Below are 13979 nucleotides of genomic sequence, written 5' to 3' on the forward strand. Positions count from 1 at the left end.
AGCTCCAGTTGCTGTCTCCTCTGATTCCTCAAACATTTCCAACATGTCCCTTTTAATTTCCTTCTTAATTGGGACACAGATGCTTCACTTGGTGGTTGCCTCTCCACCTCTTCGCTTTCTTTCCCCATCATGCAATTCTTTGGTGGTAAAGGCTGCTGCAGAAGCGGCCCTTAACAAACTCAATCCAGATCGAAGAGAAGGCTACGTTCTTAGCCTCCAGCGCATTTTTAATGTCCACGAACTACCCCAGGTAAGATCTCCCCCTTCTACTGACTTTTTTCTTTCCTTCAACTTGGTAGCATCCATCTTTAAAGATGTCAAATCAAGGTAGGGCTATCTGGGTTGGAAAAAAGCAGACAACCATTCATTGGCACCCCAAAGATACAGGAAACAATTGTTCTTTCCTTTAAACGGCTGGTTATCCAGCTTTGGAAGAATGTAAGGGTAGGGAGAGAAGGGGAAACCACTATTTGTCCTACACACTCTAGGCAGGGCCAGCCTTACCATTAGACAGAGTGAAGCAACTACAGTATATTAGGTAGCAGATCTTGACACCCCTGACTATTCTTTTTTTTTTTTTTAATGAAATAGGGCTATGCCTGTCCTAAACCTTCTAAGTTAACCTTTTGAGACCAACTGTGGTGATAATGGATATTCACCAGGTTTAAAATAAATCTTTTGCCCCAGGTGTAAATCATTTGGAGAAAACCGTGGCTTTATGGACATTGATGCTCCTTAAGTGTGTCAGCATACAAACCTCCAATATGTTTCCGTGTCTTCCTGCTGATTTCCCCAACTTGTACAGAATCCATGACCCATCTATGACTTAAAGATACCTAGCAGTGATGGTGACTTGGTGTTCTAAATTCAAAGAGGGAAATTTAAGCAAGCAAGTGTTAAGAGGAAAAGGTTAAAAAGTGGTAAACAGTCAGCCATCAGTTTTAGGGGTGTAATGGTATGTGGGAATGACCTTGGGAGATGGGGAAAGAGGTGCTGCCTAGGGAGTGATCAGATAAAGGGGTGGGGGAGCCCGCAGCTGCATAACGGGCAGAAAAAGAAACTCAGAAAGGAACCTCCCTAACTTATCGGGCAGTAAAAAGAGATGGTGGGAGATTTGTACTTTCAGACTTGCGAGATTCTGTTAATGTAACCCTACGATAAAGTAGAATTAGACCATCTGGTTCGGGTTCTCTGTCTGGTCTACCTGGGAAGGCTGACAAGGGGGAAAAAGGAAACATCTTTCTTCTCGACTAGAGTAAATATTCTAAAACCTTTGTGGAATCTTCTCCTTTCACATATTTTGAAATGAAGATTGACAGGATTTTTCAATGTAGCATCTCACAGACTGTAATTTTTTTAAGCAAATTAACATAATGATATTTCTGTGGTGTGCAGCTGACTCTTGATGTTATGCAAAGTAAATGTATACTTTGGACACTGAGTGCAGGTTGTGCAGGATCATAGCTTTTCCTTCAGGAGCTTAGTTTATGATCCCATTCCTTCCACATGGGAGTTAAACAAAGAAGAAGAAATATCAATCACCATTAAAACCAGAGTCAACTGACTTACTGCACATCCCATGGACCACTCCTGCTCGCCCCCCAACCAGACACTGCTGGATTCATCAGACAGCGTATTTGGTTGCCTGATACAGATGAAAGTGGGTTGACTTCTTGCCTTTTTCTGAGAGTTGCTTTGAAGGTTAATTTATTTCCACGCAATTTGCTTAAGGTGATTGATACCCTGCCTTGCCTTTTCAAGAGTTTTCCTTTGTTTGTCGGTAGCAGATCGGTGGTTCTCTTTTCTACCTCACTATGGATGTGTTAGAAACTGAATGCCACGTCCTGAGCAGGAAGTTGTCGAAAGACTGCAACGTTAGACGTGCACATGAGACAGTAAGTAATCGATCTATTTAGTTAAAAGAATTACCAATGGGGATTGGAAGAAAGGCAAAACTGGGTTTTGAACCGGTTGATAAAGGAGGCTGAGGGAGTCGCTCCACCCACCTGCCATGTCGTAACAAACCTCTCTCTTCAGAATAGCCTTGACAACTTCTCCAATCTTGCCACTGGTTTCCTTAGCAGGTGTGTGCATGTTCACAATAATTCCCTGCAGCGAGATGCCATTTCAAATCGATGGCATTGCACACATGGCATCATAGATCCAGAAGGGCCAGGGAGACCACCAAGTGCAACCCCCACTCAGTGCAGGAATCCAGGGGAAATCATCCCTGACAGACGGCTCTCGGGCCACCTGGTAAATGTATTCAGGGAGAGGGAGCGCATCTTTTCCATTGGTAGACCAGGTCCACAGCGCTTACTCCTGGAAAGTGTTTCCTAATATGCAATCTGAGGCTGCCCTCCCACAACTTAAACCAGTTCTTCCATGTCATGCACTCTGGAACGAGAGGAGGCAGTTCTTGACCTTCTTCTAAGTGACACCCTTTTCAGTACTGAAGGCTGTCCTTCCCTCTTCCCCCAGTTTTTTGTCAAACAAAACATTCACATCTCCCTCAAGGTCTTAATTTCAGGTCTCCTGAGTGATCTTCTTGCCCTTTGCTGAACTTTTCCCACTGCTCTGAATCCTCCTAAAAGGATGGTCAAGTTCTTTCTCATCCCAGTTAATACTCTTGGCCTTTGGCCTTTAAAGTTTGATCTGAGGCAGGGAGTAGATCAGGGGGAACTGAGACCAAGACAGTTCAGAGACAATAAGAATAAACAACACATCAGGACAACAAGCCAAATTCAATCTTTCAAAATTACAACACAGTGGGTGTAGTTTACTTTCCACACAAGCAGGCAAAGACTTGGAGAAACTGATAGATGCTCCTCCAACCCTCCTCATCTTCCATCTGACCTAAGGGGTCTGCCAGACCCATCATTTATGCACGAGTGCTTCCTAATAGCTCCAAATATGTTCTGCAGTGCAAAAAAGACAGTGGGGTTGTACAAAATCTCAGTAAGAAATGTAGGAGCTATAAAGATGTGGAAAATTTGACTCTCCTCATTTTGGAAGGAAAGTAAACTTGCATCTAACATGTGGAAAAGGTACAGCTTTTGATTATGTATCAGGGAATCATTGATAAAAGTAATGGGTGGCGCTAACGCACATTACCTCCTATTGTTTCAGGTCTATGGCCAATGCAAAGCAATAATTCATTTCAACAGGGATTCCAATCATTCGCACTTGTACAGTTATGACTGTATTTTACGACCACGTATGTATTTTCTATGTTTGCCTGCATGTAGGTTTGCAAGAAAAATCTATCTGAGCACATATACCTCCCAATTGCAGTTTTACAGATTTGCCCATAGAAATTTAAAAAGTAGATGCAAAACTCCAAAAATTAAATTTTAAAACCTTGTTTCCTTCTTTAGGGTATCTTAGGCTAAATCTGTAGTTTCAGTTAGCTTTATTTCTCAATCACCGATACTGTTTGGCCCACTTTCCCTTTCTATACATTTTCAATATGCCTTGCTCCTAATATATGCATTTACACATAACTCCTTGCATGTGCACTTTCTCACAACTTTTTTCCTATTCTAATTAATTATTGTCCATTTTTATTTTGTACACATTGCTCTTTAATATATATATTTCTGTGCAGATTTTTGGATTTGCAAAATTCACCATCAGACTCAAAAATGTGATGATGTCCAAGTACGAGGTTATTGTGATATTGCAGTAAGTTCAGGAGGTACAGATTTGTCGCACTTTTATAAAAAAAAAAAACTGACAGAACAAATATGTTGTCTCTTTGCACCCTAATTCTAATGCATGAATTAAACTAGGAACAGGAGAATAACAAGACTGAACTTGTCCCTCAATCTGAAACAATGAGACAAATACAGGTGATCCCCAGTTTAAGAACAAGTTCCGTTCCCAAGGTCTGTCCTTAAGTCAAATCTGTATGTAAGTCAGAACAGTATTATTGTATAATACTGTATAAGTAATATTGTATAATGAACTCCAACCATTGTGTATTTAACTCAAATTTTGCTACAATAGGCTCTATTCTTAACTATGGGTCATCTGTAACCCGGGCGTTCTTAACCCGGGGTCTACCTGTTTGGGGAATTAATCCAAAAATGGAATTCAGATTTTCTTTCCCCTGCTAATTAGGCCCAAATTACACATTATGTTCAATTCATGATGCCTTGTGTGACTCACCATCATAGAAGGGTGCATCATAGCTTCTGCTGACCTGGAAAACCCAGCAAGACCTGTTGTTTAAAACCAAAAAGAGATAGATTAACTATACTGTGTAGTTAATGATCTTACTTTCACATGTCATATTATAACTTCCTAAAGATGACCTTGCATGATAGATATTTTTCAATTATGTGTACATAGGTTTGAGGAAGAAGCACAAACTTCAAAAAAATGAGGAAAAATTGCTAAGCAACTGTAACCCAGATCAACCTTTTAGACAATATATCCATAACATGATCAAGAGACAAAGATGCTGAATTTTCAATCAAATCCAAGTTCTCTGCACTTCATTTTGTGCTTTTATTTAAATATATGAGCTGAAATCCAATTGTATATTGGACCAATCTTCTAACTATTTGCTTTGTTGTTCTCAACAGTTTCTCCTGCTGCTATGGCAAAAATCTGCCCTGATTGTCCAGTCCCTGGAGACCCTTCTGAAGCCACTTTTCAGGAGACAGCGGCAGAGAGCCTGGCCAAATTCAGTGCTGAAAGCAACCATGTTCATTATTTCACCATCCTCAATGTCACCAGAGCAAGATCACAGGTAAAATTGGGGTTGAGTATTTTTGAGTGAGAAGCTTTGCTGGTGTATCTTTGGTTTGTCTGAAACAGATTAATTCTTGTAACAATTCCTAATCTGGCATCCTTCAGATATGTTGGGAATAAATCTCAAAGAATTCTGGAAGTAACAGTCCCCAAAGTATGGAGAAAACCAGATTAGGGGAGCCTGCCTTATTGGTAGCTAGTATACTTAGCCACCATTAATTGTTCCCAATTCTAAGGACAGGTATTCTTAAATACTATTTATTGGGCAGGAAACCACCAACCTAGCTAAGAAGGGTTAGGCCAGGTTGATAATTGGATGGGAGACTATTACAAAATCAGAATCAAACTTGACTTAAAGAAATTCTAATTTTTACCTGCCAGAAGCTTCCCAGGGTCATCAGTTTTCCCACATGGATGGGACTCTGATCTTTGGATTATATGACATTCCATTTCATTATTGAATATCAGGGTTCTGTTCTATATGAATCTTGGAAGTACGAACATCCTGCCAGTCCCCTAGGCCTGCTCTGTGTGCAAGCCTGTCATGAGGCAGGCAACAGAGAGAGATTGTACCGATGCTTCCTATAACTTGTTGCTTCTGTTCTTTGGTAAATGAGATGGTGGAGAGGCATACAGAAGTGACTGCATCACACTTGTAATAAATAGTCCTCTAGTGGTTACCTATGGTGAATAGGAATTGCCTCCAAGTCACTAGGGTTTACCATTTTTAGCCATATAGCCATGCAGCAGAGTCCAGACTGCAAAGACTGGCTTTACATAAGCAATACATATAGATTCATTTGAAACACCAGAAAAGTATTGATCACTTTTCCACTTCTGCCACATTTCCAACACCTGCCTATTTGATAGTTCTTTAAACACTTGCCAGGCCATGCTGTCTCAAGCAGTGTGCCTTCAGGTTGGAAAAGGGAATCACAGATTCAGTTGAAAAGTTAGGTGATGCCAAAGTCCATGCCACGACTATAGAAATATCCCAGAACTGGTCAAATTGACCATTGAGGCACAATCAGAATAGAAGGAAATGCAGCAGCAAAAAAAGAAAAATAAAAGTCAAAAGAAGAACAGGTGTTTCATGTATTTGCATGAATTTATATGTATATAAGCAAATTTAAAAACCATTACTACCATTTCCAAAGAAATACCATTTTCTAGTGAGGAACACTATGACTGGAAGATTTCTTTTTCTGTTCAGTCAACTACCAAAGTGGTATTTTGATGGACATTCCTGCAGCTTTCTCTCTTCAAGTTCTCTAAGTGGAGAATTTCAAATAGAGAACAGTTGAATATCTCAGTACGGAGTAGCATCTGGTCAATCAATCAATCAATCAAATATCACAGGGAGCAGCATCTAGCAGACTTTGACTGATCTAAAAAGCTAAGCAGGGTCAGACATGTTTAGTACTTGAATGGGAGACCACAAGGATACAGCAGGACTGTAGCCTTCTTGGAAATGGGCAATAGTAAATTATTCCTATCCTGTTGCCAAGCAAACTACATGGATGTGTCCATGAGGTTGCCAACAGTAGGGTCAACTTTGCCTCCAAAAATAACAGATTCATAGCCACACCTTCCTGATCTTCAGAATACCCCCATCCAAAGCATCAACCCATTCCCCTTACACCCAATTTTCTTACCTCCCAGACTTTAAGTCCCTGTTGGTAAATTGAAGACCAATTGTCCAAAACTGTGTCAATTTTTTAAGGTTAACAATTTATCATTAAACAAATGCTCTGTATTTATATACTTCCACTGACTCCCTCCTCAGTACAAACACTGATATTTCAAATTGTTGTATAATATAATAAAGCCTTCTGCAACTTGGTGCTGTCTAGATCACTTGGACTTTGATTCCCATAATTCTCAGCCAGGTTGGCTAAAGGGCACATACTGTAGACAATGTGACCTGCTCTAACTCTTGTCTATGACTTCTTCACAGTGGGTTGTTGGTCCTTCCAACTTTGTGGAATACACCATCCAGGAGACCTCTTGTCCCAAAAGCCAGCCTGTGTCTGTCATCACTAAGTGTCCCCTACTCCCATCCAGTACTGCTGTGAGTATTCAGGCATCTTGTACAAAGTCTGACATTTGAGCCTAGTACATTTCTTCTCCAGAACCAATGAAAATGGGATTGAATAGTTTGGGGAAAGCCAGCTATTACCTCATGTGTGGCATGATCCAAGCTATGACCTTATGTCACGCTAAAGCATATTAGTTTGGAATAACTTATGTGAGCCCAAGAATTGGTTTTTGTTAACCTAGGTTTGGGATTTAACACGTTGTATGAACCCAACCGTTCTAAACCAAGGGCAACTGTGAGGCAGATGCTAATATAGCTACAATAAATCTATTTGAAAAGAAATGGAAGAAACAGTAATGATTCCACATTGAATTAGCAGAAGAGGTTAAATCTAAAATTACTTTCAGAACATTACTTTCAATTTTTTATCAAGCAACTAGATGATATTGTCTGTATCTCCATCTTGTAGAGATGGACAGGAATCATACAATGATAGGGTTGGAACCCCTTGCCCAGGAATTCTCATATCATCCCAGAAACGTGGCTGTCCAACCTTTGCTTGAAAACCTCCAGTGATGAAACACCCACCCATAACTCCAGGAGGCAGCCTGCCTCCATCCAAATTCAAACCTATATAATTTTGTGTTTTCCAGGCCAACCCATGAATCATAACGTTAATTATAATCTTCCAGAATTTTGCAGCGCAATTCTTCAAGAATCAAAATTATGTACCGAGAGGAATATAATAATTAATATAATGAATTCACCTCTGGAACACCTGAAAATATTTCCTTCTTCCAGAAAACTATTCAATCATCCCTAGAACAGCTGGATCAGTGCAGTCTGGGGGAAAAAAACAGAATATTTTGATATTCCCAGAACAGTGAGTTATGCTTATAAGTGGATGGGAAGTGATGAATAGCATCACAGCACAGGACATGAAAATTGGAATAACCCTCAGTAAAAGAGAAATAATAAAATGTATCTTCACTTCAAATTTAAATATCAGTTTTATACCACTGAAAATATTGCATCACACTGAAAAACTCTATATTGGGCACCTACCCCAGATTCTACAGCAAAAGAAATCGCTGAGGAAGAATTTAAGTTTCTAACAAGCATAGCACAAGAAACCATTATTCTGAGGAGGAGAAATAGCATACCAACTGTAGGGAGGAATGGAGATGGCCCTTTGATACAGAACAACCATATCTCCTGCTGTCTCACTGCATATTAGAAAATCTGGACAGGTTAAACTTTTTGGTTTTTGTTGATGAAAAGTTTCTCTTTTGCTCTAGGAGACAGGATTATGCAAAGGCTCTGTGGTAAACAGTCGGATAGAAAATCGGAAATTTGTGACTGTAAAATGCAATCTCTTCCCGCGTCCGGTAAGTTCCTCAGACAACTATCATCTGCAGAAAATATTCACTCCTGGGTTGTGGAGCATAGTTTACTTTTTAAAACGCATTGATTGGACTTCACCCAACAAATCAATAGATTTCTCAGTTAAATAATAACTAAATAAATCACTAGTTAAGACCTGGCTTGATTAAGCAGGTAGAGGAAGAACTGTGTAACAAGATTATTGTTAGTTACTTTTATTCTGATGATCTTTATTATGTTTCAGTTTTGGATTCTGCCTAAAGTCTCTGGAGTGAGGCTTATAGCTCTTAAAATAAAATCCAATAATGAAATAAAATAAAATAAAATAAAAACAATTGAAAAATGCGCCCCCCCCCCACATACACAATTAAATAAGTACACAAACAAGTTCATGGGTAATTAAGATCTACCCATGAGGAGGCACAGTTAGAAAGGTCTTCCCTTCCTGCCCCATGCTGCATCCCAGAGAGCAGAAGTTATGAAGACCAACTGTCTTGAACATTTCACAAAATAAGTAAGCACAATCTATAGGCCAGAGATGGACAACCCCCTTAGCCACTGTTCTGTATTTTCTCTTATTAGTCACCAGTTACAGATGAACAGACTCCACAATCCAGGTCTGAACCTGGGCAGGAGGAACATCATGATGACAGTGAAAGACACAGAGATCACCATGAAGAGGACGGACACCATCATCAGCATTCCCGTCCGCACCATCACAAACATGGACATAAGCATGAACACCAGGAGCCACACCATCCTCACTCCTCAGATGACATCACTGAGACACTACCAGAGCAGAAGGAAACAGTAGGGCGGGTGATAGTCTATCCTCCTTCGACCAAGCATGTCTCGCTCCACTCCTTACCAGAAACTCAAGCAGAGCACTTAGATGAAAAACCAATTCCTCCAGAAGTTCAGAAACCAAATCCAACTTCTAACCCCAGGCTTGCTTCTGCAGAACAGGAAGCCAGTACTCACTCAGCCAAGCCAGCCAGACCAGCCCTTCCTTCCTTCCCTAGTGGGTTTTCAAAATCTGCTAAATGCCCAGGAGACCTTCTAATAGAGATCCATGGACTTCAGCTGCCTTTACCCTCATAGGCCAGAGGTTCACTAAAATTGAGTGATGGACTATAGAAAACTGAAAGCTTAGTCCAGTGGAAACACATCAAACTCTCCACACAAGCAAAACTCTCTACGCAAGGAAGGAAGGAAGGATAATTGTGGCTGATGTGTACTGTAACAACTGAACAAATTTTGGTGCTTTATAAATGAGCATCTCTTTGTACTTTTCCTGTGCTATTTCGTCTATGCTTGTTATTCGTAGAAAAGGAAATGTTCCCTTTTGAGACATTCTGAGCATTTAAGAGAGAGTATTTTAGAAAGCCCCCAAAATTCTAACACTAACTCTAACCAACATAACAGTTTATTGTTTTCCTTCCTTTCTTCCTTGTTCCTCACAAACAATGGAGAATAACAACTACTTTTGTGCTCAAGGAAACTTTGAAAACATTCAATAAAAGAAACAATGTGGGATGACTGCCTTTATTGTGGCTGTTTCAGAAACCAGATTCTCCAAAGGAAGGTGGAGAATTTCAGTGGGAACAGGTGATGGTGAGGTATGCACCATACTGAAATTTCTTGTGCCCATCTTTTCCGTGTGTATGTTGTGATGTTTCTCTCTTGGCGTTCTTATAAAGTGGTTCACAGATTTGACAACAATAAAATGATAAATACTTAAATGAAAGAAACCTTGGCTATACTAGTCCACTTAAAAATAGGAGCAGATTTTTTTTCCCCTCTAAAGATCTGTAGCCTTGAAAATATCTTTTGGGATAATACCATTGATGCTTCTCCATATGAGGCTCCCACAGAGGGTGCCAACCTTCTCTGGCAATCCACCAAGACCCTATGTTCTTGGACAAATGAGTTTTTAGACCTGCTGGTTCCAGGGTATTCAATGCTTCAAAAATGAAGGTTTGGAATCTAGACTCCTGAGTCTAGAAATGACCTGAAATTACTGAAATAGGTAATTATCTGGTTTGCTACTAGGCCAAGACAAAAAGAGAGAGGAAAAATCCTGGTAACTATATTTGGACCAATGCATGTATTGAAGCATAACTACAGAGAGTTTCATTAAAATTAAATATGTTACTGTGATGTATTTTTTCCCTGGATCTCCTCACTCTTAAAAACTTGTACCTCCTTTCCAAGCTTCACCCAAGGCATGGTAGTAAATCTCTTTCTACAAAGTCGACCTCAGGAGCGAGCTACAGAAGTATCAAGGACATCGCTTGGATAGATGATGCTTATTTGCAGATACAAGAAGGATTAATCATGAAGATTAATAATGAAGATCAATTGCTACAGACTAAGGCAATTAAGCTCTCTGTTTAAAACAGTCATAGGGTTTAAATCTTGCATCCCTTTCTCCCAACCTTACTTGGCAACCAGCTTCTCAACACTTGCTGCTTCTCAGCCTTGGATGAGGTGAGCACTTGCACTGTGTATTGATAATGGTGTTGTCTCATCTCAAGCTCTTGGTTTCCATGTCTGCTAGTTTAATGCTTCACACCATCGTAAACTTAATAACACAGTTTTAATAAACTTTTATATACAAAGTAATTTTGACTTAATTGCATAGCTCTTTCCACCAAGTAACCTTCCCTCTCACTCCTTCCCTTATTTTCCACTAGAACCGTGCAAGCCATGGTATTCCCTGTGACACTCTATGGAAGTGAAAGCTGGATTTTGAACAAGCAGGACAAGAGGAGCACTGATGCTTTTGAACTTTGGTGCTGGAGAAGACTCCTGAAAATTCAAGTAGGAAAGATAACAGCCTTTTAGCAAAGAATTTATTGCTTTCGCAAAACTGTAAATCATCCCCACTGTGGGACCTGCAGCCTCAAATCTTCTGCCGGATTTAACAGCAAACTTTTCAGAGGCACTGGTGTTTCTTTTAACACAGGTATGTAGCAACCGCAATTAGAGGGCACCATGTTTATTCCCCCATTTTCCTTGACATTGCCAGATGCACCTCATGTTGGTTGAATGATACTCGGCTGCCAGTGACAACATCCCTGTGCTGATTACAGGAAGACAGGTGGAGTATTACCAAACCAGCAGTCCGTGCACAATCACCTCCATCATTTACAAGGACCAGTGGGGGCAAATATTGTCCTTTTAAAGTACTAATACAACAGCCAGGTTTTTGGTCCCTGGGTCCCTGACCTTGTTTGCCATGCACAAGTGGCAACTGCCACAATATCCCCAGGAACAAGGGCAATATCCCCAGGAACAAGGGCAATTTCACAAGCATGACATGAGATCACGTACCCTCACTCTCAGGTGGTCCATTGGGCACAGTATGAAGAAGGCTGTCCCTCTGATCTGGCTCATGAGTTACCTGCAGAAGACAGACCTCATTCTCACATGCAGAACTGGTGCCTCCTGGTTTTTTGGCATTGCTCATTCTTCTCAAGGCCTGCAGAAAACAGCAGGACCATGATAGTTCTTCCCCCTTTCAACAACCATCCATAGGATTGTTGTGCATGCTCCGGAGGAGAGCACCAAAACCAGTGGATTAATAGAACAAGAAATTTCCTGACTGTATGAGCTGTCAGCCAGTAGCATGGGCTGCCACATGAAGTGGTGACTTCTTCTCTGAAAGACTTCAAATGGAGGCTTGTTCTCACTTACCACTGAATGGTGCTGTTCTGTAACATGCAAATGTTACAGGCAAAGCACTTGGTTGAGTCTTCTGGCTCTGCTGCCTCCCATCTTCAGCATGTCACCAACCAGCTGGAAAAATACCCACCAATCCCAGTGCTGCAATCAGAATGGGGCAGGTCTATCATCTCTAGGATACTTCTTGTATCCTTTCTTCTACACTCATAGGACAAAACAGGTTAAGTGACAAAATGGGCACTGAGTGCAAACTCCATCTTTTCCATACTTATGTGCAACATTGCAAAACACATTCCATCATTTGGGCATCATGGTGGCCACCCACAGGTGCTTATGCCTACCCTGCATTCTGTTGTAATCCAAGTTGAAGAAAATTTCAAGAAAAGAAATGATTGGAGCAGAATCACAAGCAGCACTTCTATTGAGGATTCCTTTCACCTTGCCTTTCCTATGCAAGTAAAAAGGCCAGATTCCAGTTCCTCCTGGATTCCGTTCAGAAATGGTGTCCCAGTATTCTTCTCTTCCATTATTTCAACCTGATGCTGAACCATTAAGAACCACAGAGTTAAAGCACTTTCAGCTGAATATCCTTGGACTGTCCAGAATTGCTGTGAGTTGGGCAGCTTCATACTTAATAAATATTGCCCAATTTTCTAAAACCACCAGCAAAGTGTTGCAGCCTGTCCAGCTCTTTAGGAGAAAAAAATCAGAATGGCTGTTGATGAGGCTGACCAGTGTCTGAATGTGAGGATATATTCCTGTTATTGTGCTCTTTGTTACAAGAGTCTTAACACAGCCCTGAGTGTGTTATAACTTAAAACCCTCATTACATACTATTTTGAGTCATAGCACTCTCCCAATCTTCCATTTTATTTTCCTCTCCATTAATCTCCTAAGTCCTTACTCTTCATGTCTGTTGCAATGTCCCCTGGGACTTCTAGTTCAACACTACACCTGCCTCATCCTGAAATGGCCCATAAGTGCCTCTCTGATTCCACCCCCTGTTGGTCACCTGCCTCTGATATACAGTAATGGGAGGCAAAGAGCTTTTGCACATCTTGAAGTTGCCAAGCTAATTTCCAGAGAAGGGGATGTGCAAACAGAGACTTCCCACTGAATCCCTTTGCAGTCAGTGTCCCCCATAAGACCAGATCCCAAATATCATTACAAAACTACTGTAGATCTGGAAATTTATGCCTGACATTGGTAGGTTTCTTTCTCCAAATGCAATGAAGAAATATTGGGTTTTGTCTCCTCCTTGCAAGAGGTGTAACATTCCAAGATTCCCCCATCCAAATAAGAGAAGGTCAAAATTAGGGATGTGCAATGAAGTGCAGTGAAGTGAAGGGGGCATGGCTGCATTCAGTGTACCTTTGCATCTCCTTAAAGAAGCTGTGCCGTTCCCGGACTTGCAGTAACCGTATATGCTCATGAAAATACACCTTGGAGTTAAGGAGATGGGATTAGGGTACAATGTCCTTGTTTTCAGCCTGTCAGGGCCTCCTTAACTCAAACAGGTTATCTTCTTTCTGGGATGACATGGCTGCCATGAGCCCAAGAAAAGACACAGTTGGTATGAAGAAATGTAGACCTAGCCTTGGAAAAGAGGGAGGAAGGAACGAACCTTTAAAGACGATTTTTGGAAAAGATTGCACCAGAAAGAGGAAACCATGAGGAAGAGGCTCAAAATAATCCCACTTTTTGTTAGGTATAAGATGGGACAGAGAAAGCCTCTGAGAGGTATTTAAGATTCTGTTATTCTACCCTACAATCATAAAGAGCATTCCTGGACTCTCTGTTATGTGACCTGGCCTATTGTGAAGGGCTGACTGCTCCCCTCCAGAGCACCAGTTCCACGTGTGATCCTAACAGCTCCACATCACTAGTCTAGATCCATGCATCAGGAAAACATTGCAGATAAGTATTTTCATGAATGAAATACTGTCTGGATTCATGTATTGTGGGAAGTCATGGATTATTTAATCATGATGTACTGAATAAACAATTGGCTGCATGTACATAGCAGGTTACCTCATAATCATGGTTCAAAAACCCCAGTGGCTAAAGACTAAAGAAATGTCATTATGGCTGAACTCATTGAGCAGATCCTGCC

General features: G+C 40.8%; 1 protein-coding gene and 1 long non-coding RNA gene across 2 annotated transcripts; one reads left to right on the forward strand and one right to left on the reverse strand.

Moving 5' to 3' along the window:
* Nucleotides 1-9295, forward strand: LOC103055492 (fetuin-B-like). The gene is made up of 7 exons (XM_088131880.1): nucleotides 1-250; nucleotides 1785-1895; nucleotides 3130-3217; nucleotides 4590-4756; nucleotides 6716-6829; nucleotides 8095-8184; nucleotides 8762-9295. The coding sequence occupies exons 1-7, from the start codon at nucleotides 44-46 to the stop codon at nucleotides 9278-9280; spliced, it is 1296 nt and encodes a 431-aa protein (XP_087988006.1). The 5' UTR covers nucleotides 1-43; the 3' UTR covers nucleotides 9281-9295.
* Nucleotides 2376-7619, reverse strand: LOC148213533 (uncharacterized). The gene is made up of 3 exons (XR_015794347.1): nucleotides 7564-7619; nucleotides 4171-4223; nucleotides 2376-2918 (listed from the first exon to the last, which is right to left on the reverse strand). It is a non-coding gene; the product is annotated as an uncharacterized LOC148213533 (long non-coding RNA).
* Nucleotides 9296-13979: the final 4684 nt, after the last annotated feature.

Source organism: Python bivittatus, unplaced genomic scaffold, assembly GCF_059951505.1.
Source record: "Python bivittatus isolate LINGU-HERP-01145 unplaced genomic scaffold, Pbiv_v1 ctg000980_np1212, whole genome shotgun sequence".
NCBI lineage: Eukaryota > Metazoa > Chordata > Lepidosauria > Squamata > Pythonidae > Python > Python bivittatus.

Coding starts and splice junctions, on each gene's coding strand:
- LOC103055492 (XM_088131880.1), top strand. CDS start 44: ATGTCCCTTTTAATTTCCTTCTTAATTGGGACACAGATGCTTCACTTG. Junction 251..1,784: donor ATGTCCACGAACTACCCCAG/GTAAGATCTCCC, acceptor GTTTGTCGGTAG/CAGATCGGTGGTTCTCTTTT. Junction 1,896..3,129: donor TTAGACGTGCACATGAGACA/GTAAGTAATCGA, acceptor CTATTGTTTCAG/GTCTATGGCCAATGCAAAGC.